The sequence below is a fragment of the Mesoplodon densirostris genome, chromosome 1 (genome assembly GCF_025265405.1).
Source record: "Mesoplodon densirostris isolate mMesDen1 chromosome 1, mMesDen1 primary haplotype, whole genome shotgun sequence".
Taxonomy (NCBI): Eukaryota; Metazoa; Chordata; class Mammalia; order Artiodactyla; family Ziphiidae; genus Mesoplodon; species Mesoplodon densirostris.
The window spans coordinates 28817533-28844657 of record NC_082661.1 but is presented as its reverse complement, the minus strand read 5'-3'; the positions used below and the strand labels follow the sequence as shown (position 1 = coordinate 28844657).

Below are 27125 nucleotides of genomic sequence, written 5' to 3'. Positions count from 1 at the left end.
AGCTTCCCTTTGTGGGTGTTCAGAAGACAGTAAGTTGAAAATATAAGTGTCCTGAAGGCAGGGAGTATGTTTTTCTGGATGATCTTTAGTAACTAATGGGAAAATGGAGTCCTAAGCATTCAGTATTTTAGATATGGTGATGAAGGAAAGTCTTAGTAATCACTATGACTTGAAAGCCCCTCCAGAAGTTGAGGAGTTTATTCTCTCTTTCTTAACAGAAACCACATTGAGTTGTTGGGTGTGGGTCTGTCACAGCTATCAGGTCTTTTGTATCAAGCATTAAATTGTTTTGCTCTGATCCCTTTTCCCCTTCTTGATATTTTTAAGGTAAAAGACTTGGTTGCCAGGATACATGGAAAATGGCAGGAAATAATCCAGAACTGTCGGCCTACTCAGGTGTCGTTTTATTAAACAGTTTCATTTATTCTCAGTAGTTTTGCTAAATGTTATTTCTTCATACTGTTCAAAAAAAGCATGACAGAGCACTTGCTTCTAGGTATCCTAAAATGAACTGAAAACCCCGTATAATATTTTATGTATGTTTTCAAATTTTTGTTTGCTCTTATATTCATTAATTTATTTCCAAAGGTGTTTGACCCCATTTTAAAATGTTACATTGCATCAAATGGAGGTTATTTCTCGTGTAGTATTTTTCTTAATATCTTTATTAAGATAAAATTCACATATCATTCCTTTCACCCAAAGTGTACAGTATTTTTTATTATATGCACAGAGTTGTGCAATCATCACCACAATCTAACTTTAGAACATTTTTGTCACTCCAAAAGAGATCACATACCCATTAGCAGTCACTTCTCATTCCCAACCACCTGCACTCCCGTCTGCACTCCATGCCCTAGGCAACCACTAATCCACCTTCTGTCTGTATAGAGTTGCCTGTTTTTTATATTTTATACAAATGGAATCATATATGATGTAGTCTTTTATGACTGGCTCCTTTTATGTAACATAATGTTAAGTTAATCCATATTGTAGCATGTTGTATGTCCTTCCTATTGCCAAATAATATTTCATTATATGGATATATCACATTTTATATATCTACTTATTAAATGGACATCTGAGTTGTTTCCACTTCCTGGCTGTTATGAGTAATGCTTCCATGAACATTTGTACATAAGTTTTGGTGTAATGTATGATTTCAAATGAAAACATCTTGGGCATATACCTGGGAGTGGGATTGTTGGATCATATAGTAATTCTGTGTCAAATGTTTTGAGGAACTGCCAGACTGTTTTCCAAAGTGGCTTCACTGTTTTACATTCCCACCAGAATGTATGAGGTTTCTAATTTCTCCACATTCTTGCCAACACTTGTTATTATTTGTCTTTTCGATATAGTCATAGTAGGGAGTTGGACATGGAATGTCATTGTGATTTTAATTTGCATTTCCCTAATAACTAATGATGTTGAGCATCTTTTTATGTATTTATTGGCCACTCATATAGCTTCTTTGAAGAAATGTCTGTTCAAATCCTTTGCCCATTTTTAAATTTTCTAATTGTAAGAATTTTCCATGTGTTCTAAATACAAGTCCCTCATTAGGTATATAATTTGCAAGTATTTTCTCCCATTCTATGTGTTGCCTTTTATTGTTTTGATGATATTATTTGTAGAACAGAAATTTTTCGTTGTGATGAAGTTCAGTTTTATCTTTTTTTTTCTTTTGTCACTTAGGGTTTTGGTGTTATATCTAAGGAGACTTTCCTTAAGAGGGGCATTGTTTAAACACCTGATATTAAGTTTGCCATCCTGCTTATTTTCAAACCAACTAATATGGGATTGTCTAAAATGCTTCTCAAATTTTATTTATTTATTTATTTTTTATTTGACCACGCCATGTGGCTTGTGAGATCTTAGTTCCCAGACCAGGGATTGAACCTGTGCCCTCGGCAGTGAAAGCACAGAGGCCTAACTGCTGGACTGCCAGGGCATTCCCTGCTTCTCAAATTTTAATGTACATAGGCTTCAATAAGGAACTTGTTGAAATACGGATTTTGATTTAATAGATCTGGAGTGTAGCCTGAGATATTCTGCATTCCTAACAGGTTCTCAGACTGATGCCAATGCTGCTGATCCGGGGACCATACTTTCATTAGATAGGGCCTAGAAGTTGCTTATATTTTATATAAAAGTAGCAGGAACACTGAAGATTAGTTAAGAAAAGCAGTCTCACTGTGTTATGACACTTTGACTCTTTTGCTGTTGGTGTTCTTCATAAGATAGAGAAGTCTTTGAGAAATCTTAGGTTACCGTTTTGTTATTCTTGTTTTAGTTTTTAATCTCAGTAGACTTTTTTTTTTAGGCCTGCCATTTTTGTTGATGTAACATTAAAACAGAAAAGAATTTAATACCAAAACTTCATATTAATCAGCTTAACAGGGACTTCCCTGGTGGTCCAGTGGTTAAGACTCCGCACTCCCAATGCAGGGGCTCCGGGTTTGATCCCTGGTCAGGGAACTAGATCCCGGATGCCTCAACTAAAAAAGATCCCACATGCCGCAACTAAGACCCGGCACTGCCAAATAAATAAATAAATAAATAAAATTTTAAAAAATCAGCTTAACGTTTTACTTAATCTTTTTAAATATGTCCCTCCACATGTGTGTGTTACTGAGGAAAACATCTTGTACTTATTTATACTTTTTTTTAGTTTTTAGACTATAAAATGTGAAACTTGAATCTGATTACCGTAAATTTTCAGAGCAATGTATAATATCAAGACTTTATTACTTTCATTATCAAAGCCCATTGTCTGATGATTAGTGGTTTTATAAGGATTAATTCATAATCTGATTTTCCTTTATTCTGTTTTTTTCCCCCCTTCCGTTTTCTAGGGGCAGCTTCATGACTTCTGGGTACCAGATTCTTAACAGGAGTTGCAGCAGCAAAATTATGAACCAAGAGAAGTTCATTAAGAGCCTTTCCTAAAGGAGTAGAAAGTAGTACAGAACCCAGTGGAAGGCCAAGAAAATGTTCAGCAAATGTGCTACTTGAATATCTAGTATGAAGCTGGTAATGAAGAAATTGGCATTTCTGAAGCAGATACAAAATGCCATCTGCTTAAAAAGGCAACCAGCCTTTTTTTTTTTTTTTTTTTTTTTGCAGTACGCGGGCCTCTCACTGTTGTGGCCTCTCCCGTTGCGGGGCACAGGCTCCAGACGCGCAGGTTCAGCGGCCATGGCTCACGGGCCCAGCCGCTCCACGGCATGTGGGATCTTCCCAGACCAGGGCACGAACCCGCGTCCCCTGCATCGGCAGGCAGACTCTCAACCACTGCACCACCAGGGAAGCCCAAACCAGCCTTTTAAAAGAGCAGAATCCCATAATAAGAGGGGAGGGGTGGAAGCAGCTGATAGTTGCATGTCTAACCTTCCCCTGTTAACTCTTGTTAAATTGTAAGCCAGTTATCTTGTTTGTTTGTTTGTTTGGATTGTATTTGCTGCACTTGGATAATCACAGAAAGGATGTAAGAAAGGGTTTGGATGAACTTGAGGAGATGGACATGGAAACCAAGATCAAGTTCTAGTTTGGTTTAATTTTCCATCTTGGTTATTTTACGACTCAAAGGGAACGCTTAGAAATGAGTTTACTAATAGAAAGGATAAATCTCTTCTGTTACTCCTGTAAACCACTGGCGGGTTTTAATCCATGCATTTTTCTTGGCTATTCAAGATTATAAATCTGTTGGGTTTTTAAAATACATCAAAACGAACAGTTGAGAAACACAAGTTTGGTATATTGTCAGATCCCCTTAAGGGGAAGAGTTTAAGCTATAAAATAGTGGCTCTGTTTTTATTCCAAAACATACATATGCAGTTTGTTTTGGATTTTCTTTAAGTGCATATATATATATATATTTTTTAATACTGGTTAAATTTTAGAATCTTGGCTAAATCTTAGAATTCTGGCCCTTTGTAGCCATATTCCAGAAGTCTATATTGTAAAAGCTTAAAGATCTGGACAAGTTTCCAAAAACCTTACTTTCATGAGTATATAACCTTGACAGAGACCTGAATGGCATTTATTCTTTGGTACACTACGCACGCGTGTGTATTTGTGTGTGCGCATGTGTGCTTGTATTTTAAATTTGTTGCACTTGAAAACCACAGCTGCTCTAAATTCTTAAACACTGGAAAGCCATCCTTTGGTTTAAATGGTGGAGGGTTAGTAGAAGTGCACATGCTGGTCTTAGCCTAAGGGCCTTTTGAAGCCTTTGGTAGTAATAGCCTCTTACTAGCTAACTGAAAATTTCTTTTGTTGACTGAGTGTCCCTTTTAGGAGGGTTTGTTTCTTGAAAGATAATGCCAGCTTTGTTTTCCTTTCTTTCAATATTGACTTGGATGACACTGCTCTCCTGAGCACTCTGCTTCCTCCAATTGTGGGGGAAGGATGATGGAGGGGAAGGGAATTGGGCTTGACGTTTATGGTTTGAGAGGGGAGAAAATAAATTTTGAAAACCAGCTTTCTACCTCTAAATTGAGGCTTAGGAGTAAAAACCATTTTATCTTAAATTTATCATTTAAAATAGTATCAGTAACTTTTGAGCCCATGTCAAGCATTGAGCAGTTAGAGATTTTATAGGGAAGACTAAGTTAATCCAGTTCCCAAGAACCCGGGCTGAATGAGGCTTCAAGAGTCAGACCAACAAGAGTTTTATTCTGTGTTGAGTTTACTGGTAAGAATATTATTATCTTGATACTACCTCTCAAGGGTATTGTTAGAAAATGCCACTTATGGTTAATGAGATAGATACAAAGAGTTATATTGACAGAAGCTTGAAACTCTGGCATCTATCTGCCCAACAATGGGGGCTTTCACTCTGTAATTTAATACTTTGTAGATACATTATTTGTGTGTAATTTTATAAGTGTCCATATTTTTCTCATTTTGCATTGTGTAAAGTGTACAATATCTCAAAGTATAAAATACTGCTTATATTGCTTGTAATTACAGTGTGTAAATATTTTCTAATTGTGTACATTGACAGGGGGACAAGTGGGTTATTCAGGTTTTTTTTTTTAAGTGACCCTTTTGTATTGCAGTTTCAACAGATAACTGCCCATCAAATTTAAAACCACTTTGATACATTTTTATTTAGCAGTTCCAATAAGAAAATTCTCTCTTTTTTTTTTTTTTTTTTTTTTTTTGCGGTACGCAGACCTCTCTCCACCGTGGCCTCTCCCGTTGCGGAGCACAGGCTCCGGACGCGCAGGCTCAGCGGCCATGGCTCATGGGCCCAGCCGCTCTGTGGCATGCGGGATCCTCCCGGACCGAGCACGAACCTGCATCCCCTGAATCGGCAGGCGGACTCTCAACCACCGTGCCACCAGGGAAGCCCCCAAAAAAGTCTCTATTTTTAATTGTCTTTCTACATTAGAGAAAAATACTTCATCTGTCCCTTTAAAAACAATGGCCAAACATCAGTTTGGACCCTTGTATTTATGACTTTGGTAGTGTCTTTAGTCTCCAGGTCATATTCCAGCCAGTATTTGCATTGGGGTTCTCAAAAATTTTTGTGAGTCTCTTTAGCACAATTGGCCCATGGTTTTTCTCCCAAATTAAGTATTATCCTTTTCCCTCTGAGTCCCCATGCTTTGTCTCCCTCCTGCTGCTGTTGCCCAGTGAATGGGATGGTAGTGGGGGAGAATATGTTCATTGCACAGAGAATGTCAGGCCACTTTTTTGGACTTGGCAAACAAAGCTTGCACTGAGTGGTGGTGTGTTTGGCAATATTACTGTGCCAAAAATCACCTTTTCTAATTTTCTGGATATGTATGTCAAACTTATTACCCTTATTGCAAGCTGAAAAATAAGGTACTTGTGTTTATGCTTCTGTGTGTAACTGTTTGCCTTTTCTAAACTGCTTTTCTTGTTATTCTAAAATATAATTGTTGGGTATACCATATTAAATGAAGAGGCTTTCCATGCACAAAATGCATCTATGTAGCAGTAAAGTAACAGCATTTGTACATTTTCTGTCTATCTCCTGAGGGCAATGGTGCCTTTGTCACCTTTTAGAAGGCTGGCATTTTGTTTTTGTTTTGAAGTACAAGTAGTAGCTTGCTTTGGACTTCACAAAAATCTCCCCAGATGTAAAAGAAAACGGTGTGTTGTCATCCAGGCTCAGTTGGAGCATTTGTATTTTTATTTCTGTCAAAACAAGTATAGTTGGTGGGGACTGGCCAGTAATTTGTGGAGTCTTTAAACCAAGAGTAGTTTTGAAATTTAAAAAAACAAAAATTTAAGAGGTGACCCATTAACAAGTGACTGAGTTGGAGAATTAGGGGAGGACTGTTCTGGTTTGTCTCTAAGGAGACAAGTTAGGGTACAGGTGGCTTGGGCATGTAGAGCATGATCTGCAGTTATTTCTTATTCATTAACAGTGTTGGTGCACCTCCTTATCTGTGTGTTTGTTTTCCCTGGGCAATCCTATCAGCCAGTTAATCCACCAGCTTTTATGAAGTTTACAAGTAAATGCAGATTTCCTTTTTCTTTCCTTTTTTTTTTTTTAAATTTTATACTATTTACATCTTGTTTTAAGTCCTATGAATGTATGTGTCTGTTATTAAAATGGCTTTTTCTTCGTTTTGGACATGTGTTTAGTAATATTTGTTTGGGAGTGGGGATGGTTAAGTATCTGGAATGTCCTGATTCTTCCCCTGCCTCACCTCGGGTTTTGTTTTTTGGTGGGTTTTTTTTTGTTTTTTGTTTTTGTTTGTTTTTTGTTTTGGGCGGTATGCGGGCCTCTCACTGTTACGGCCTCTCCCATTGCAGAGCACAGGCTCCAGAGGTGCAGGCTCAGTGGCCATGGCTCACGGGCCTAGCCGCTCCGCAGTATGTGGGATCTTCCCGGACCCGGGCACGAACCTGTGTCCCCTGCATTGGCAGGTGGACTCTCAACCACTGCGCCACCAGGGAAGCCCTGGTTTTTAAACTGATTTCTTCCTTTCTTCCTCTTGCATTGGATTCTCCAGTCAGTTTTTTAGCTTGATGTTTCCTGTTTCTGGAATACATAAAGCCATAGTTGTACATAGTTCACTTTTATATAACCCAATTAATAATTAGCTGCATACTTTGCAGTCAGTAATTTGGTAATCTCAGTTTTAGATTACCTCATTCACTATGTCTGTTCAACAACTGTTAAGTACCTGCTGCATGCTAAGCACTCTTTAGGATTCAGTGGTAAACAACACAAACAGAGCTCTCATGAATCTTCCTTTCTGAAATCCAGGTGAAAATATTTTCTGTTATTAGGCAAAGGGAACTGGAAAAGAATTCCCTTGGCCTGGCTCCCTTGTTCTAGAGCTCAGGGCAAAGAAAGGGGAAGCCATACAGTGCAGAGGCAGAGCTTAGGACCACTTCCAACCTGCCAGGCAGATACAGCTCTGGATATGCCAGCTGAGAGGAGACATAGGTTGAGACCTCCTCACAGGAGAAACTGTTCTAATGAGCTCAAAGAAGGGCTAGGCATGGTTGCCAGAGGCTTGAGTTCCAGAACCATGCCAGTATTTCTTTCTCCCTTCTGACAGGCTGGTTAGGAGGAGACCAACCCGCCTGTGAGCACTTTTCTCCAGACGTGGGATGGAGGGGTAGGGAGCAACAGCCTAGGCAAAGCAGAGAAATTGCCTTAAGTACTTGGAGACAGGCCGTACAGCCTTTACAAGTTAAGGGCCTTGACCCTGCCCTTAGTCCTGACCTCAGATCCCAGATTCACCATACCAGCCATGTGATCTTTGGCAAGTTACTTAGCTCCTCTGAGCCTTAGTTTCTTCATCTGTTAAAAGGAATAATAACAGTGTCTACCTCAGGATTAGTGAGGGCTAAATAAGCTAATTCATGAAAAGTGCTTAGCAAAGGCCTGGTATATAGCAAGAACTCAATAAATGATAGCTGTTATTTAGCTCTACTTTGAGGCTCTTCTCAGATGACAAAACTGATCTTGGCACTTTGGGGTTCACTGACATCTGAGCAAACCATATCTCTTAAAATTATAGTGTATGTGTGCTTATTCCTTCTGATACAGGGACCTCCAGAAGCTGCTCTGTCCAGCTCTGTCTCTGCTGGCAAAAAAACTGATTTTTTTTTTTTTTAAACCCAGCATGCTTAAGCTGAGAAAGGGATGGTGGGTGGTGATTTTCCATCATTTGTGGACATGTCCTAACACTCCCTTTTCCTTGCTAACCATTCCCCAGGCTGGAGTCAAGAGAGGGCAAACCAGAAGGCCCAGCTTTGGGTCTGACTCCAAGACGACTGGCTGGGAGGAAAACTTAACAAGCAAAACAGGCTTCTGAGGCACAGTGGGACAGTGAGACTACAGCATTGTTGCACTGGTGACAGTGCCTACAGAAGAAGCACCTCAGCTGTATGTGTGGCCAAAATAAATAACACACCACCAAAAGGGAGAGTACTGGGCAGACCAGAGCCGGAGATGGCAAAGTAGGAACAGAAGTGCTGCCACAGTGAGCAGGAAGCAGGACAACTTGACTAGGCCAGAGTTCTTTTGCCTCAGGGAACCTCTGCTCAAGTTTCAGGATTTCATACCTACCCCCTTCACCTAGGATCTCTGCTACAGTGAGTAACTGCTCTGTGCAAAGCCTGGAGCCAAACGCTGGTGTGTAGGTGGCTGAGGACAACCAGCACCGCCCTCTGCCACTTTCTTACAGCGGAGTTGGGGAGAATAGCCTAGCAAAAATAAAACCCATATTTGTGTTCTGTGTTTCTTTTGAAAACCAGAAGGTTTTCAAATGGGATCCTCTCATAGCCACCCTATGAAGCAGCCAGGGTAGTGACTTTAGGGGTAAGTAACAACCCACTCAAAGAATGAACTTCCTATGTCCCAGGATACAGATTCATGGCTAGGTTAGGATTAACATCTTGGTTTGATTTTGAATCTCTTTCACTGTCACTATCCCCTCATTCATATTTTATCAGCTTGATTTGTAGAGAGTATTGTCAATCGAAGGGGCTTCCTATAGAAAGTTCCATTAATTGCTGTTACATCTGATCATTAAGTTCAGAGATTGAAATGGGAGGACAGCAGAGAGAAATGGATTTGGTCTGAATCTATATTATCAGAGATAGTGAAGTAACTGCCCAGCTACAGTTTAGCAAGTGCCATGCTGGAACTCAGCATTGTGATTTGTACATTCTGTTCATTTGAAAATGTGTGAGGTTCTGAATCGGCCATCAGAGCACCTCAGAGGAGAAAGGCTTGCCTCGTAGAGTGTACGCAAGTGGGATGCCACACCGACCACCAAGTCACTTTGGCCTTCTTGCCACCTCCTGAGGTATCTGCGGTTGGCACTGAGTTCTGTGAGAACATGAGGAGCTGTGTCCCTTAGCCCACTGGGCACCTGCAGTTTAATTTCTCTCCTGTCTGGTACCATGGGGCTAGCAGTCCTCCTGCCTTCCCTCCACTGTCCCCCAACCCACTTTCCCACAAGGACTGCAGATTTATTTTTCATAGCCATGTCTCTCCTGGTCGTCCCACCTTGGACTTCCTTACTCAATCCATCAGCTCTTTTTTAGGATATTTTTCTGTAGTCTTTTCTGCACTACTTGCTGACTTTTCCCTTCTGTTTCCTACTAGGAACCTTCTCATCTCATCAAATCAAACTCACTTTCCTCTTTCATGCCCCTTCCCTCTGCCTACTCACCCAACACTCATCTGTGCACAAACTTGCACACTTCTGCCTTTGCTTTGACAATTCCCCTTCAGGTTTACCCTGCTTCCCTCTTCTCAGGCTTTTCCAGTCCTGATTTCAAGGCAAGTTGCTTAACCCCTTAGAGCCTGTTTTCCAATCTATAAAATAGGGCTATTAATCCCTCAGGGTGGAATGAGGCTACAATGAAAGAAAGAAGTTGGACACCTTTGTAAAAGTTTGTATACATTTTATTTATTTATTTTGGAATCTTAGTTCCCCAACCAGGGACGAAACCTATGCCCCCTGCAGTGGAAGCGCAGAGTCCTAACCACTGGACTGCCAGGGAATTCCCTGTGTATACTTTAATATAAACATCTCTCCCCAGCTATCTCCCCCTCCACATACACACACATCCTATTTACAGAGTGCTGGGGTGGTGGAAGTGTGACGTGGGCCCTGCTGTCTAGCGGTCTGCAGTCACACACAACCGCACAGACTACGAGACTGTATATGATGAAGTGCCAAACTGAGCTTTGGGGAATTCTGAGAAGAGGGATGACCTGTCTTTCCCAGGGTCCCTTCAGTTAAATAATGGCAGCTACTTTAATCCTGTTCACTCTCTCTCAGGCCAGTGCTCATCTGCCTACTCCCCCACCCCCTGCTCCTCCAGAGCTCAGACTCTTAGGCACATGTGATACTACTCAGTTACCTATGACCCTGTGGCCCTTATCATTTTGGTCTTATTCTTGGGCCCATATCAGTACTGTCACGGATGAGAGAGGGAGGATCAGGCCAGATCATGGCTAGAACTCAGGTTTGATTCAAACCCTAGAGGGGGTTTTAATAGGTGGTGGGAAGGAAGCATGGCCTGAGTTGAGGGGAAATTGCAAGGCCAGATGGCATGGGAGGACTTCCCTAGCTGAGTTTAAGGGAGTTGGGGAATTGATTCTGAGGAGGCTTCCTAGATTGTTGCTGGGTAAGATGATTAAGCCTAGGCAGAACAGGATATTTGCCTAGGAGGAGCTCACTTTAAGATCTGGAGTAAGAATGATATTCAAGATGAGCTGGAAGGAAAGGCAGGTGTCTGAGTGACCCAGTCCCCGAGGAAGTGAACCCCAGTTACATCTAAGATTTGGTTGAGTGGACGGGTGCAAATGGTTGTGGCTTATTTAATCAGAAAAACAGCATTTTCTGTGTGCACTTCTGGTCAAGCTGTTACTTCATCCTTCCAAGCCTGACCCCCTTCACCTCTTCAGACCTCGGCTGGAGACCCCTGAGCTAGGAATCAAGACACTGTTCTGTGGTGAGAGCTGCCCCAACTCTTGGTCTCTCTTGCCCTAGGCAGAGAGCAGAAGGAGGTGGCAGGAGCACAAGAAGTGAGCTCCAGATTAGAGGACTGGCCAGAGGGCCTTCGGAGAGTTAAGCCCCGAGAGGAGACGTGTGCACATCCCCAGGAGCAGTCAAGTCCAAGGGGTTCTAGGGCTGAGGGGTGGGAAGGTAGGATCAGCCCTTCGAGGGCGCACGGGGTGGTGAAGCCACTACCAGGGGGCGTTACCGGGGCCGCGGCCCTAGGGGGCGTGGCACGCCAGACACCCGAGGGCTGTGTGTGAGCCCTGACCTATGGTGTAGTGTGGGGAGCGCCCTTCCCCGCAATCCACCCTGTTGGCCCCGCCTCCCTGGCCCCGCCTCCCAGGCTCCCGCCCCACCCCCCGGCTCCGCCTCCACCCCGCCCCTCCTCCGGCCGCGGCCCCTTCCTCCAGCCGCTGGTGCTGTGGTGCTGTGGGGCCGCGGAGCCGCGCACCGCTGTCTCTATGGCCGGGGATCTGAGCGCAAAGGTGAGAGAGGCGTGGAGTGCGGGCGGCGGCGGTGCCCGGACCGGGGGGCGGGGGCCAGGCCAGGCCTTCCCACGTTTATTAAACCCGCCAAGCTAGGCCAGGCCTTCTTCACCGCCAAGTCCCCTAGTCCCGCGTAAAGGCTCTAGAGGGGTGCGGGCCAGGCCTCGGGCCGCGCTGGGCGCAGACCCGCCACCGCAGAGTCGGGAACTGGCGTGGGGCGGGGGCCCGCGTGGCGAACAGTGTTCCCTGGGATCTGGGTCACGTCTCCCAGCGTCTGGCTGCATCGAAGGAGAGCTTGTCCTCGAGCTGCAGCAGTAGAGACTGAGGTTAGACCTGAGGAGAGGAGAGAACCGCGGACTGTCCGGGATGGAAGAGGGAGGGGGTAGCGGGGGAGGGGCTCTCAGGCCAGGAGGGACCGCCATCCTACTGGGCAGAGGGAGATACCACCTACACTAGGCAGGTGGACATCTGGGATGAAGGTCGAGAGCCTGCTCATCCTACACTGATCCTGTTTGTGGGGTGGCTCCCCTCCTCAGTTCCCTCCGCCCTAAGATCTAATAGAGGGAAGGTGGTCAGAGTTCAGGGGGCTGGCCCTGGGGGAGGAACCCAAGCTGTGGAACCGAGGGTGGAGTGTGGGATGTGGACTGGAGACCTTGAAGCCTCGTTGCCACTGGGGGAGGGGGTTGGCAGCTCCGCCCCCCCCCTTTAGGCCCATCCTCCCTCCCAACAAGTTAAATGGGGGCTGAGAGCTCCTGCCCAACTCCCGTATCTAGAACTGCAGTATACATGGGAGTAGGGGAGGACTAAGTTACACATTCCATTGCATCTTTACTTTGCTAAAACTAGGGGCCTCCTCCTGCCTGGGTTAGGTAGCCCCTCCCTCCCTTACAGAGCAGCCTTGACCCATGCACCCATCCTATTTGAGCATGCGAGGTCAGAAACTTCCCCCATCACTACACACACACACACACACACACACACACACACACACACACACACTCACCAACACATACTTGGATTCTGGCCTTAGAATTGGGACTTTCGGGAAAGGAGGCAGGGTTCTGCTCTGCATCTCACCCCCAGTGGACACTGGCAGCCTCCAAGCCTGCAGTGAGAACTGGACCCCTGTATGTACATATGCTTGTCTCTGCGTAGATGTAACTGTGTGTTTGAGGACTGTGTGCGTACGCATGTAGTTGATCCTTTTGCAAACATGACGGTGCCTGACCCACTATATCAATGGGTTTGTGTGCATGTCCCTACCTGTACATGTGTATGTGCAGGACTCTCCTGTGAATAGGTGTACAATCCTTCATAGGGACATGTGTGGGTTTATAAGCCTCCTTGTTAACCCCATAGGCTGGGTGACTTGCTGAACAAATGGGCATGTAAATACAACTTTACATGTAAGTATGTATAAACATGTGGCAGGCCCTTTAGGTGAACATATGTGTGCACAAACCTCCCTGTGAATGTGTGTGTGCATGACTCTCCTGCAAGCACACGTGCTCGCAGCCCTCTGATGAATATGTATGTGTGTGTGTACCTATGTGCACGCACATCACCCTCCTCTGGACATATGTGACTCGTTTAAACCTGTGTAAGTGTGCCATGCACCACACTCTGAGTGGCTCCTCTGACCTGGGGTGTGTTCCTCTTGCCCAATTCTAGAGGCTGATCCCTCCTAGCCATAGGGCTCCCCCGCACCCCCACTTCTGCACTAAGCAGACAGGAGGCCCAAAGGTAAACAGGTGTGCCTCCACAGTGAGAGGTGGGGCATGCGCTGTTTGCCTGGGGCCTCTTGCTGCCGCAGCCCCCACACCAGGGGCCCATGCCCCTTCTGTGAGCCCGGCACTCTCCTCAGTCTACTCATACTCCATTCTCCCCTCTCTGGGCTCTGCCCACCACAGTGGTGACCTTTACCTCTTGAAAAAACCCTCCAAGTTCCTGTTCTCCCTCTGGCCAGTTACCAGTCCCTCCCCTCTCTTCAAGGCCACATAGTTAATATTTGACCTGGAAGGAAAGGGAAAGGCCAGTTGCCCCCCTGGCCTTGTCTGATGAGATTGGGTGGGTCAGGTTTTTCTCCACACATAGCCCAGCCAAGCCTCAGGAACTTCAGAGATCAGGCCTATTACAGGAATCATATCCGACCTGCCACCTATCCCAACCCCACCCCCAGCTGGTTGGCGTGAGGGAGGGTCCAGATGTGGGAATAGTCTCCAAGATGTGCCAGGAGAGGTGGTCAAGAGCTCAGGGATCCTATCGTTCACCTTTTACATGTTGCTCATGTCTCAATTAAGTGACCTTGCACACTAGAGGCTCCTGTACAGGTATTACAACTGTACAGTGGCGAGGGGTGGAGAGCAGAGGGAGGCAGATACACCCCGAGGTGCCTGTGAGTGCCTGTTTGCAGGTAGGGGCACGTGTGGATGCTTAGCCAGAGGGTATAGTACAGACTCGCATGGGCAGGGCAGAGATGTGCACCCCCTTGTAGAGGAATGCTGAGGAGGAGAAGTATCTAATTAAAGAGAAATTCCAGAGGGAGCTTTCAGGCCAGGGAAAAGAAAAAACAAAGGGAAAACAGGACAAAATAAACAAAGGCCCATTAAGCATCTCTGCCCAGGCCTTCCTGCATAAGGCACCCCCGCAGGCGGTAGGGGCAGCTGCTGCCCGTGTTGGGTCTCCCTGTTGGGAAAAGGCACTCTCCCTAGGAACCCGAGCTCCACGAAGATGGAGGTCTAGCCGCACTTCTGACTCAGTCAGAGGAGGGCTATTACCTTGGGTTTGGGTTGAAGGGAGTCTAGGGTCTTGAAAGTGGACAAGTTCCACCCAACTTCCTGCATCAGAACAGCGAGGGGGACAGAATGGCTGAATCCATCCTCTTGTGGGAGTTTCGTAGATGCTGGGCCTCCTCCCTTTGGTACCACCTGAAGTCTGAGGGTAATGCTAGCTACTTCCCATCAACACACAGATGAAAGGGCTTTTTTTTCCTGTTTTTTTTTTCTTCAGAAAACAGACCTCAGAGAACCAGGACTAGCCCTGCTGTCAGGGCAGGGTGACCCCATCAGTGACCTACAACCCCTCTGTGACCCCACAACTCCCCCTCACCATGGCGTTTGTATTTGATGCCGACAGGCAGCGTGTAATCCATCCCTCCTCTTGACCTCTTACCTGGGATTCCATGGCCACACAACCCTATGATTCCATGTCTCCCCAATTCCAGGACCCTCCCTGGCCCCATGACTCCTGACCTTCTAAGTCATCTCCCTGGACCTTAACCCCTGTGACTGTTCTTCCCATCATCCCCTTAACTCTGGCCCTGGCTCCCCTTGGGGGTCTCGTTGGTCTGGGCCTCCCCAGGAAGATGTTGGGGAGGCTCTGGCCCCTCCTCCTGAGCTTCCTCACAGCAACTGCAGTCCCTGGACCTTCGCTGCGGAGACCATCCAGAGAACTAGATGCCACCCCGCGGATGACCATCCCCTATGAAGGTTAGACATCCCCAACCTCGAAAGGCAGCAGGAGCCAGGGCTGGGCATGGGGAGGCAGCCCCAGAGCTGGGCTTATAGCTCCCCCTCTCCCCAGAGCTCTCCGGGACCCAGCACTTCAAGGGCCGAACCCAGAACTACTCAACGCTGCTGCTGGAGGAGGCCTCAGCAAGGCTGCTGGTGGGAGCCCGAGGCGCCCTGTTCTCTCTCAATGCCCACAACATAGGAGACGGGACTCACAAAGAGGTCAGCCCCTGGAACCTGGACCACCAGAGGGTCTCCAGCTTCATGCAGCTCCTTGGGACCTCAACTTCCTGGAAACCCTGTCAGTCTTCCATAGCCTCCTGCTCAGACAGCACTGCCCTTCCTGGCCCAGGTCTCCCTTACCTCCAATACTCTTCCTGAAACTTACCCCTGCCCTGGGGTCCTATCACCTTGTCCCACAGGTAATGGGGAAACGCAAAGGCACTGGGTTCAATGCATCAGCCAATTCCCTTTACTGCCCCCTCCAGATTCACTGGGAGGCCTCCCCAGAGATGCAAAGCAAATGTCATCAAAAAGGGAAAAACAACCAGGTATGTGGTTCGCCCTCTCCCCAGCTCCTTTCCTCTTTCTTTTCAGTGTGGGATGTCAGGGTTGGTGGGGACACAGATGGAGAGGTACAGATCAGCCAGTCAGTTGCAGCAACCACAATAAGCACTGTAAGTGCCACTGGAGTGGCAGGCCCTGGGAGCAGTATTTTTAACCCAAACATCTGGCGACCTACTAGCCTGGTCTGAGACCAGCATCTTAATCTCCTCTGGGCTCCCAAATAATAATCATGATAACAATAAGTAATCTCTAGTAAGTGCTGACTTAGCTATTATCTCATTTAATTCTAAAATAACCCTATGAAATAGTATTATCCTCCATTTTACAGATGAGAAAAATGAGGCTTCGGTCAAGGAATAGCTCAAGTACCCAGTTTTCCGTGGAGGTGTATTAGTGAAGTGTCAGCCCTTTCTGGCTAAAGAACAGGGTGTCTGCAGGGGTCCTGTGTCTGGCTATGTAACAGATCCATCTGGAGAGCTTTTTACACAGTGGGGTTTTGTGGGTTTTTTTGGTTTGTTTTCTTGGCCATGACCAGGGATCAAACCCACGCCCTCTGTAGTAGAAGCACAGAGTCTTAACCACTGGACCACCAGGGAGATCCCTGGAGAGCTTTTTAAAAATACACATTCCCAAGGCCCACTGGCCTGGGGATTCTGATTCAGTGGGTCTGTGGTGGTGTTGAGGCAGCTGCATTTAAAGAGGCGTCTCCAGGAGAGTCCATCAAAGGCTGCCTCTTAGTATAACATGGGTAGAAAATGGGGCTGGTGAGGCAGATGGAGCCCAGTTTATGGAGGGCTGTAAACACCCAGCTGGGGGTTTGGATTTTATTCTAGGACAATGGGCACCCTCACCATTTGACACTTTAGAGAGTCTCGAACTTTAATGTGTAGTGAATCACCTGGGTGTATTACAAATGCAGATGCTAACACAGTAGGTCTGGGGAAGGGCCTGAGATTCTGCAGTTCTAACAAGCTCCCAGATGAAGCTGATACTGCTGGTCCCGAACCACACTTTGGCTTTAGAACATTTCCCAAAGCATGTTCTGAGGAGCATTAAGTTTCAAAAGAGATGTTTAATAGTTAGATGAGTTTGGGAAATGCTGCATGCTCAATCCCACAATGCACAGCAGTACCCTTCAGGCTTTGAGGAGAATTCCCCCTCCCAGCTCCCCAGTTTTTCTCATGTAAACATCTTGGGGAAACACTATTATAAGAATATTTATCTGGTCCCAGGCACTAGATGGCTTAAAATACAGTGAGTCTGGAGGCACGAAAGGCAGTGAGGAGGTTGGGGGCATCATATGGGTCAGAGGAGGGAGGCCTGAGCAGGCTTCTGGAGAGGAGGGATGGATGCCAAAGTACTGCACCTGGTGAGGGAGTGGGATGAGACAAAGAGGCCTGCATGGACTCAAACCCTGGGTAATAGGCAGGAGGAGAAATCATTAACAAGGCAAAGAAGTCAAGAGGGTGGCAGCTTAGGGCATTTGATGGGCAGAGGAGGCCAGTGTGGCTGCAGTAGGGTGAATTAGGCCAGAGGAAGGGGTAGGGCCCTATCATGTAGGGCCGGGAGCATATGGGACCCTATGTTCAGGACTCTGGTGAGTCACTGAAGGGTTTTTAAATACAGCAGTGACATGATCTGGTTTACATTTTTTAAATATGCCTTGGAAAGTGGGTTGCAAGATGGTGCTGACCGGTAGAATCTCTCTGGAAGGAAAATCCAGACAATGGTAACAGCAGTCTCCTTTGAAGGCAACAAGGATAAAAAGGAGACTGTTTACAACATATCCCTTTCTACCTTTTGAATTTTACACTGTGTGCATGTATTCCTCATTCACTGAATAAATAAATGGATTCTGTAAAGAGTGGCAGAGAGTTGGGAGAGCTGCCAGGTGGTCGCGTAGCTGCCCAGGGAAGAGGTGATGGTGGTAATTTGGACTAGGGTGGTGGTAGTGGAGGGGGAGTAGACCAAGTCATGAAACATGTAGGACAAAGACTTAATCACAGAGAGAGACTGAATGTGAGGGTGAGGGAATGGGAAGCAGCAAAGATGACGCCTGGTTTCTGGACTGAGTGATGGGATGGACTGATGAAATGAAGTGGGAAAGACTGGATGAACAGTTTTAAGAGGGAGGATGCAGGTGAGGGAGGGGAGGGGATGAGCTTGGTTTCTGACAGCATGAGTTTGACGTGTCTGTGGGATATCAGGTGGAGCAATGGCTGGAACCTGGGGGTAGATTTGGTAGTGCCACCCCAAAGCAGGTGTGGGAGCTGCATGACTGGGGGACAGTGCTGAGGAGATGTAAGAGAGAAGCATCTTAGGGTGGTGAGAGCCCTTGGAGCCCCCGAACTGGGGGGTACAGGGAACTACAGAAGATGCAGGAGAAGCCAGCCAAGTGTGTCAGGCAATCTAAGAGATAGCCAAGGGAAAAGGGGTCATGCCCTTGGCAGACCAAAGGACAGTGAGTTCCAGGGAATAGTCTGTGTCTGGGCAGTGAGAAAGCCCACCAGGCTCTTGGAAAGAACTATTTGTCCCGTGGGTCGGGGCAAGAGCCAGCCAAAGCTGGCCTAATGGAAGCAGTCTCTAAGGAGGCCCAGGGCTCACAGCCCTCCCCCACCTATCCCACAGACCGAGTGCTTCAACCACGTGCGATTCCTGCAGCGCCTCAATGCCACTCACCTCTACGCGTGCGGGACTCATGCCTTCCAGCCTCTCTGTGCAGCCATTGTGAGTATGCCTGTCCCTGCCCTGATTGCTGGTCCCTGACCCTGGACTGGTCTGATCTTCAGCAACAACCCTGGCCTATCCTCAAGAGCAATGACTTCTGGCCCTTCCTTCATTCCCCCAGGATGCTGAGGCCTTCACCTTGCCAACCAGCTTCGAGGAGGGGAAGGAGAAGTGTCCTTATGACCCAGCCCGTGGCTTCACAGGCCTCATCATTGGTAAGCATGCCCTCCTCCCCACATCGGCCCCTCATCCACAAGCATGCTGTTTGTGGGACATGGATCTCATTGCTAGGACTTGCCACCCATGTGTTATGTGTCTTGTTTTGTGTGACATGTCTCTCATGGCTGGCATGTCCCTGCCTCAGATGGAGGCCTCTACACAGCTACTCGGTATGAATTCCGGAGCATCCCTGACATCCGCCGGAGCCGCCACCCACACTCCCTGAGGACTGAGGAGGCACCAACGCACTGGCTCAATGGTTAGGAGGACGAGGCACAGGATGATGGGGGGCAGGGGACTATTTCTTCATCTCTACTCCCTTGGGCAGTTGACCATCCCATCCCCATATCCCCAGGTGATCGTGTCTATTCCTGTGTGTTGTTGAGTGAGGGCGGTTGGGGGAGATCCCAGCCTATCTCAGAAGCCACCTGAACTGCCTGACCCACAGATGCCGAGTTTGTGTTCTCTGTCCTGGTGCGGGAGAGCAAGGCCAGTGCAGCGGGTGACGACGACAAGGTTTACTACTTCTTCACGGAGCGTGCTGCTGAGGAGGGCTCTGGAAGCTTTGCTCAGAGCCGCAGCAGCCACCGTGTGGCCCGCGTGGCCCGTGTGTGCAAGGTGAGGAGGACTGAGGGCAGGGCCAGGGTGTAGAGGCTGAACCTCTGATCCTGGCCCCTGACCCCATGCCCCTACCTCCCCAGGGAGACCTGGGAGGGAAGAAGATCCTGCAGAAGAAGTGGACCTCCTTCTTAAAGGCGCGTCTCATCTGCCACATTCCACAGTATGAGACACTACGTGGTGTCTGCAGCCTGGAAGCTGACACCTCAGCCCGCACGCACTTCTATGCGGCCTTCACGCTGACCACACAGTGGTCAGTGCAGGGACAGTGGGGAGGCAAGGAACGGGGACAGCATAGGGGCTGGAGCAGAGGTTAGTGAAGATGAGATAGGATCCACTGGGGGAGGCTGGCTGCAGACAGAGAACTTCAGGCACATCCAGTGGCCTGCTCACCCTCAGGAGAGGCCCTGTGGGCCTGGAGCAGGGATTGGTCAGGGTAACAGTGGGCTCCAGGCCATGCAGGTGGGCAGGCTCCATTCAGTGTGACTCAGCCCCCTCCCCTACGTCCCGTCTCTAGGAAGACCCTGGAGGCCTCAGCCATCTGCCGCTACGACCTGGCCGAGGTGCAGGCTGTCTTCGCAGGCCCCTACATGGAATACCAGGATGGTGTCCGACGCTGGGGCCGCTACGAGGGAGGGGTGCCGGAGCCCCGGCCTGGCTCGGTGAGTGCCCAGGCCTGGGGTCAGTGCTGAGCAGACGGGACCCCTGAGAGGGGCAGGAGGTCTAGCCTTGTGGGGAGGACGGGCAGGTGGCAGAGTCCTGAGGTTCACCACCCCGTCCCCCGCCACAGTGCATTACAGATTCATTGCGCAGCCGAGGCTACAACTCATCCCAGGACTTGCCATCTCTGGTCCTGGACTTTGTGAAGTTACACCCACTGATGGCTCGGCCCGTGGTACCCACACGCGGACGGCCCCTGCTGCTCAAGCGCAGTGTGCGCTACACACACCTCACGGGGACACCTGTCACCACGCCAGCTGGACCCACCTATGACTTGCTCTTTCTGGGCACAGGTGCTTCTGACCCCTGGCCTGAGCCCTTTGGTGACTGCTGGCCTGAGTCCTTGATCCCTGTTGACCTCTAGCCCCCTGGATGACCCCTGATCACAAAACCCTGATGACCACTGATGTTGATTCTTCAATGAACACTCATTACCGGTCCCCAGTGACCACTAGCTCTTGGTGATTGCTGACTCCTGTCACCAACCACAGTGACATTTGACCCTAGTCACCAATTCTTCTAAATCCAATAATTCTTGCCATGACTAGCTTGGAGTTCCCAATGTCCAGAGGGCCCACTGCTACTGGCCGAATCCTTGTCCTTGACCTCATGACTCCAAGCTGCTCCCATTAGGCTATTGCAGGGGGCTGAGAGTAGATTCCACTGTTGGAGTCTGACCTTCTGCCATTCCCATACCAGCTGATGGCTGGATCCACAAGGCAGTGGTCCTGGGCTCTGGGATGCACATTATTGAAGAGACACAGGTGTTCAAGGAGGCCCAGTCTGTGGAGAACCTGGTCATCTCTCCGACGCAGGTAGCCCGACTCGTGACCCTCAATATTCCGGCCTTGCCAGAATAAGTGGAGGGAGTGGGGAGGCTGGGCAGTGGCTGTGTGTGTGTGTCTGTAAGTGGGAGTGGGGTGTTGCCAACCAGCTGTCCTCTCTGGCTCCTAGCATAGCCTCTACGTGGGGGCCCCTAGTGGAGTCATCCAGCTATCACTGTCCAGCTGCTCCCGCTACCGCTCCTGCTACGACTGCATCCTGGCCCGGGACCCCTACTGTGGCTGGGACCCCGGCACCCATACCTGCGTGGTGACCACCACCGGAGCCAACAGGTCCCAGGGTAGCAGGTGGGAGGCCATGGGGGGGGGTGAGGGTCCCCTCTGCCCAGGGGATCAGGGCCTGAGGGGTGGAGGAGGGCCTGCCAGCTGCAGGGAGTAGGGGCCAGTTGTTGGTAACAGCTTTACTGACCCTTCCGCTGGGGAAACTGAAGCCCAGTTCTCCTTGTTCATAAATCCCAATCTTCTGTCTCCAGGACAGCACTGATACAGGACATAGAGAGAGGAAACCGAGGCTGTGAGGGCAACAGGGACACAGGTAAGTGACGTCACAGATGTGTGTGCGTCTGGCTGCGTAGCCTGTCCTCTTTACCATTTGATGCCACTTGTATGTGCATGTATGTATCTGAATGGCTGTGTCTGTGCTTTCAGCGAGAATGACCCAGCACAGAGTAAGTACTCGACAAATATTTGTTGCAAAAAAAAAATTGTAAATAAGGAAACAGGTTCAAGATGTGCAGTTTTTTGTCACTTCTGGAGCTTACAGCCAAGTATATGCACAGGCAATCAAATGATCACACAACCAATTAATTACAATTATTTTCTTTGGTTTTTGTTACAAAAGGAATAATTACAACTATGACAAGGGCTTGCCCCAAGGAAGATCAGATGACCGAGCTGATAACTGAAGCAAGAGCAATAATCATAATAATAATCATAGCTAATATGTACCGAGTACTTACCATGCACCAAGCACTGATCAAACACTTACATGAACAATTTCATTTATTCTGAGAGCATTCCCATGAGAAAGGTGCCATTATTACCATCTCTGTGAGGGGCAATCTCTCTGGGGCACAGAGAGAATAAGTAAACTACCCAAAGTTAAATCAGCTATTAAGCAGTAGGGTCTGAATTTGAACCTGACCCTAAGCAGGCTGCCTGGAGTTTGCGCTTTTGATCACTGTTATGCTCTCTCCCCTAAGTTAACCGGGCAAATAGAGGGCATGGGGAGGGGGATGACACCCAAGTAGATGGAAGAGCAGGCAGAGCAAGCTTGATGTCTGAACAAGAAGAGAAGAGGCTGGACTGTGTTGAGGCAGGGGAGTGGCATGATCAGCATAGTGTTTTTATTTTTATTATTATTATTATTATTATTATTTTGCGGTATGCGAGCCTCTCACCGCTGTGGCCTCTCCCGCTGCGGAGCACAGGCTCCGGACGTGCAGGCTCAGCGGCCATGGCTCACAGGCCTAGCCACTCCGCGGCATGTGGGATCGATCCTCCCGGACCAGGGCACAAACCAGTGTCCCCTGCATCGGCAGGCAGACTCTCAACCACTGCGCCACCAGGGAAGCCCCAGCATAGTGTTTTTAAAAGGTCACCCCACTGCTACATGCAGAATGGATTAGATGGGGGCCAGCAGTTGGGGAAGGAGAGACGTGAAGAGGTCTGAGATAGATTCTGGAAGCAGAATCTTAGTGAGGGTTAGATAGAAAGGTGAGGGGGAGAGAGAGCCAAGGGAAACTCAGGTTTCTGGGAAATGGCTGGTAGCACCATACATGGTGATGACAATACAAGAAAAATACCTGGTGTAGGCTGGGAGGGAGATTTTGGCCTTAGTTCCAAGAGATGCCCAGCATGTGGAAGATATTCAAATCTGATGCTCAGAAGAAGAGAACTCTTTGTTGGAGGTAGAGATGAGGAATCATTGGCAGATGTCAGGAATTGAAACCACTGAGAAGGGCCAACATGAACCTTATGTGGGAGCATGAGCACAGAGAGCTTAGTTGTCACCGTAATTCCAGATTCTGTGCTTGGTGCTGGGGACCTAACAGTGAACCACCTGGCTTGCCATCTCCAATGCCTTCCCAGGACAGGAAGGCAATGACCACTTCTCCTGTCCCCCGCTCCCTCCAGGGCCACCACCACCACTGAAGACCCGTTCTGTGCTCCGGGGTGATGATGTCCTACTGCCCTGTGACCAGCCATCCAACCTGGCCCGGGCCTTGTGGATGCTCAATGGGAGCACAGGCCTGAGTGATGGGCAGGATGGCTACCGCGTGGGTGTGGATGGGCTACTGGTAACAGACACACAGCCCGAGCACAGTGGCAACTACGGCTGCTATGCTGAAGAGAATGGCCTCCGCACCCTGCTGGCCTCCTACAGCCTCACAGTGCGGCCAGCCACTCCTGCCCCTGCTCCACAGGCCCCTGCAATGCCTGGGGCACAACTGGCGCCTGATACGCGGCTGCTCTATGTGTTAGCCATTGCTACGCTTGGTGGCCTCTGCCTTATCCTGGCTTCCTCCCTCTTCTACGTGGCCTGTCTTCGGAGAGGTGGACGAGGACACCGACAGAAATACTCACTGGGTCGGGCCGGCCGGGCAGGGGGCTCTGCTGTGCAGCTGCAGACAGTGTCAGGCCAGTGTCCTGGAGAGGAAGATGGTGATGATGGGGAGGGGGCTGGGGGCCTGGAGGGTGGCTGCCTCCAGATCATCCCCGGGGAGGGGGCTCCAGCCCCGCCACCCCCGCCACCCCCACCCCCCCCGGCTGAGCTGACCAACGGGCTGGTGGCACTGCCCAGCCGGCTGCGCAGGATGAACGGCAACAGCTATGTGCTCCTGAGGCAGGGCGACAATGGAGTGCCGGCAGGTCCCTGCTCCTTCGCAGAGGAGCTCAGCCGCATCCTGGAGAAGAGGAAGCACACACAGCTCGTGGAGCACCTGGATGAGAGCTCTGTCTGAGCCCAGCCTCCCAGGACAAATGCTCTTCCAAACCAGCCTGCCTGCCCCAGGCTGGGCCGCTGCCTCCCCAGCACAGACACCCTACCTTCATCCCCACAACTCCAGGCCCTTCTCCCAACTTTTTGATGTCCCTGTAGGGCTGGCCAGAGTCAGGCCCAGCCCAAGTCCCCTTCTCAGTCTCCACGGACCCATCTGTGAGCAGCCCAGGCCAACCGGTGCTCCTCAGAGGTAGGTGCTCCCTCAGGCCCTGCAGACCCAGAGCCAGCTCCTGTTCCCTTTTAACCTAAGCACTTGGGAGGAGAGGATGCCATCCTCCTGCCCCATTCATCTGCTCAAACCCTTCTTCTTTCTCCCAGGCAGGGCTCTGCAGGTCCAGATGGCCTCAATGTCACCACCCTCTGCATGGCCCTATGTGCTGGATGGTCCTGAAAACAGAAAAGACCTCTGCCAGCCACCAGAACCACCTGAGCCCTGTGTACATTCACGTGTGCACATGGAAGAATGTCTATCAGCTGGGCTGCAGGGCCCCCACCCCCACCTCCTGGTGCATTCTTGTTTCATCCCTTCTTCTGGACTTTGGGTACCCTCCCAATTGCCACATCCCATCCTACCTAGTCCTCTCCTGTAGTCCCAGCCCCGTGTGATGACCTCTTTGGCAAGAGCTTGGGAACAGGCCAGCCTGGGGAGGTAAGACTACTGCATCATTCCCTCTTCTCCCTTAATGTGCAGCCCTTGTAAGTCAGCCTCCTTACCCCCTTAGTCACTCTCAAGAGTGACAGACAGTTCCAGGCATGGTCTTCCTCATGCACATGTGCTTACATTTCCACTCACATGCACCTTCTGAGCCTCCCCTTGCTGCGCTGGACCTGTGTCTGTTGGGTTTGATCCATGAACATTTCAGAGGGAGAGCTCTCTCACACTTAGCTGTCCTCACAGACACTTCCTTAGGACGGGTGACCAACAATGCACTCAAAGAGCCAGCCTCCCTTCTGTGGACCAAACATTTGCTACCCCTAGACCAGAGCCGGGGGAGAAGAGATCTGATGTCTCACCTGGCACATGAAGCCCGTTCTTGGAACTATGCAAAGGATAAGAGGCTGGGAGTTTGGATGCTTGGCTCCCACCCCTGTCCTACCTCACCGGGGCACTTTCAGGGTCCAGGGGCCTCTGAAGTCTCCAGGCCCATATGGGACAATCAAAACCTGACTGAGCTCCCCCATTCCCTTTGGGTGAGGATGACTGTTATTTTTGTAGCTGAGAACGTGGAGTCCCACGGGATTTTTACTGCCCTTCACCCAACCTCTCCCCCCTCTACCCCACAATGAATGTATTTATTGTAAACCGGCTACCATTCTTTAGGAATGCCCCCGCTCACGACCCAGGGAGGCGGGAGAGGCATGTGACAGAGTGGGGAGGCTGGGCTCAGTTCCTCCCCCCACTGTTGGTTAATAAATACCCTCTTTCCCCACAGCTATGAGTGGTCTGCTTGGTCTAGACTGGTTTTCTCCTGATCACCAGGGGACAGGCTTCTGAGCCTATGGTAAAGGTGCTGCAGGGTTGGCTTTGCTCCCCATAAAACCATTTGCAGAGGAAATTGGGATCCTCAGCTTCCATCCTGACTGTCCTGGGCAGGTACAGTCCTTTTTTAAAGGCTCTCACTATTTATTGATCATGGTGATAAGGGGATGACAAACAAAATTACAACAGTTCAAGAATTCATACAACAGTTTCTAGGCTTTTACCTCCTGGCTCTTTTTCTCACCATCTCCCCCCGTCCCTCACCTCATTTTTAGCTAAGCCTAGAAGATGCTGCCTATTTATCAGCTGGCCTGAGAATCACTCTCTCCAAGGGTCAAGCCTAGACTAATCACGTGGCCTTTGATACTACACCATCCTGAAGAGTTATTATTCATTTTGCTTCTGGTTTTTTTTTTTTTTTTTTTTTTTTTTTTTTTGCGGTATGCGGGCCTCTCACTGTTGTGGCCTCTCCCGTTGCGGAGCACAGGCTCCGGACGCGCAGGCCCAGTGGCCATGGCTCACGGGCCCAGCCGCTCTGCGGCACGTGGGATCCTCCCGGGCCGGGGCACGAACCCGTGTCCCCTGCATCAGCAGGCGGACTCTCAACCACTGCACCACCAGGGAAGCTCGCTTCTGGTTTTAAGATTAAAAAATGGCATTATAGTTTAAATATATGCCTATTTTGAAGCAGACTTCAAGTGTGACCTTGACAAGTTTATTAACTTCAGTTTTCTAATCTGCACACAAACATTCACAGATATAAAGGACCTAGCCCAATGCCATGCTCACAGCAGGGTATAAGGTACTAGCTCTCTCTTGGTCAATGGCTGCAAAAACAGGACATGAGGGATTCTTCAGAAGCCAGCCTTAAATCTGCTCACTGTGATTTGAGATCTGGATTTAAGAAATGAAGATCCAGTGAAATCTGAAGACTCTCGGGTTTCAGAGATGTCAGCTGGATCAGAATTAGGAGACTCACAGTCTCTGCCCCTCACAGGGGACATCAACAAGAAACAGGCAGCTCTTCTTTATCCCAAGCAAAAGCTTTGGCGTCAGCTTCCCCTTTGGTGGGCTCCATCTGTCTCCCGTGAACCAAACCAGAAGGAAGAACTACCTCTACTGGGACTCTGCTGGGGTCAGAGTCCAAACCCTGGGACTGGAATAGGTGGAGCAACTCTTCACTGTGTTAGCCGCTAGGCTGGGGCAGGATCCTGGACCTCTCTCGAGGGCGCAGCCCGCCCAGCGTTGTCGGTTTGTTGGTGAAGGGATGCCACTGGCCCTGGATGCTAGGACTGTCCGTGTGGAAGGGCTTGCGGATGCGGATCACGTCCAAGCCCGACTGGTCCGCCAGCTTCTGCACCAGCGTGGCGATCTCCTCGACCGACTTGCAGTGGATGCTCTCCTCGCGCACAGACCCGTTAACTGGCCGAAGGGAGGTGGGGATAAGAGGAAGAGGGTCAGGGGTCACACGAGCGGCAGGCAAGCGGGCCAAGCCCCACGACGCCTCCCTCCAGCCCTCGTCCGGCCCCACTCACGGTATTCGGCCACTACTCTGGGCACGCAGCACGGCCGCGGGTTCACGTATATTACGACCCCGGGGTTCCTGCGGGCGAAGTCGGTCACCTCCCGTTCCACGAACTCCCTGAGGGACCGGAGAAGGGGGAGCAAGGTGACCCCAGACCCGGGGCAACCTCGGCCTGGAGTCGCACCTCCGCGCCCTTCCCCGGCTCACCTGGCGCCGCGGGACGAGGGCGCGTCACGGCTGAGGCTAAAACTGAGACGCTGCAGCTGCTGCACGTAGCGACCCAGCCCGTTGTGCAGGACACTGGTCAGGAAGCGGCTAGCGCTCCCGCGCGCAGTCATGGCCGGAGCTCCGAAGCCGTCGAGCCCGGCCTCGCGGTGTGGGGGAGGGACTAACCCGAGGCTTCCGCTTCCGGGA

At 49.5% G+C, this 27125-nt stretch overlaps 3 protein-coding genes across 5 annotated transcripts in view; 2 read left to right on the top strand and 1 right to left on the bottom strand.

The window, feature by feature from the left end:
* The window catches only part of SLF2 (SMC5-SMC6 complex localization factor 2), a 43832-nt gene extending 35513 nt beyond the window's left edge, over positions 1-8319 (top strand). Inside the window, exons 19-20 of one of the 2 annotated variants that reach the window (XM_060107734.1) lie at positions 328-396; positions 8217-8319. In XM_060107734.1, the coding sequence (XP_059963717.1) occupies positions 328-396; positions 8217-8315 (168 nt within the window). In that variant the 3' untranslated portion in view covers positions 8316-8319. Of the gene's footprint in view, positions 1-327; positions 397-2858; positions 3118-8216 lie in introns of those variants that run through there. The other variant, XM_060107793.1, reaches the window with a different exon arrangement.
* Positions 8320-11414: 3095 nt separating this feature from the next.
* SEMA4G (semaphorin 4G) lies at positions 11415-25130 on the top strand. Of its 2 annotated transcripts, none has more exons than XM_060100672.1 (16): positions 11415-11503; positions 14513-14991; positions 15086-15234; positions 15501-15563; positions 18208-18306; positions 18428-18521; positions 18671-18784; positions 18974-19143; positions 19227-19396; positions 19661-19805; positions 19934-20156; positions 20563-20678; positions 20818-20978; positions 21179-21240; positions 22842-23896; positions 24025-25130. In XM_060100672.1, exons 2-15 carry the CDS (start codon positions 14868-14870, stop codon positions 23666-23668), a joined length of 2517 nt encoding a protein of 838 aa, XP_059956655.1. In that variant the 5' UTR covers positions 11415-11503; positions 14513-14867; the 3' UTR covers positions 23669-23896; positions 24025-25130. The 2 variants fall into 2 exon arrangements, with proteins under 2 accessions (XP_059956655.1, XP_059956650.1); XM_060100667.1 differs by having other exon boundaries at positions 20818-20993.
* Positions 25131-25308: 178 nt separating this feature from the next.
* On the bottom strand, positions 25309-27086 carry MRPL43 (mitochondrial ribosomal protein L43). The gene is given in 4 exon segments (XM_060100686.1): positions 25309-26409; positions 26412-26608; positions 26722-26828; positions 26919-27086. Coding segments are annotated over 4 exon segments (465 nt in total). The 5' UTR covers positions 27050-27086; the 3' UTR covers positions 25309-26379.
* Positions 27087-27125: the final 39 nt, after the last annotated feature.

Bases quoted from the DNA above. Each gene is read 5' to 3' on its own strand.
- SEMA4G (XM_060100667.1), top strand. From the start codon at position 14,868: ATGTTGGGGAGGCTCTGGCCCCTCCTCCTGAGCTTCCTCACAGCAACT. The intron at 18,307-18,427 runs GTGAGTATGCCT...TCATTCCCCCAG, and splicing joins AGCCTCTCTGTGCAGCCATT to GATGCTGAGGCCTTCACCTT. The intron at 18,522-18,670 runs GTAAGCATGCCC...TCCCTGCCTCAG, and splicing joins CTTCACAGGCCTCATCATTG to ATGGAGGCCTCTACACAGCT.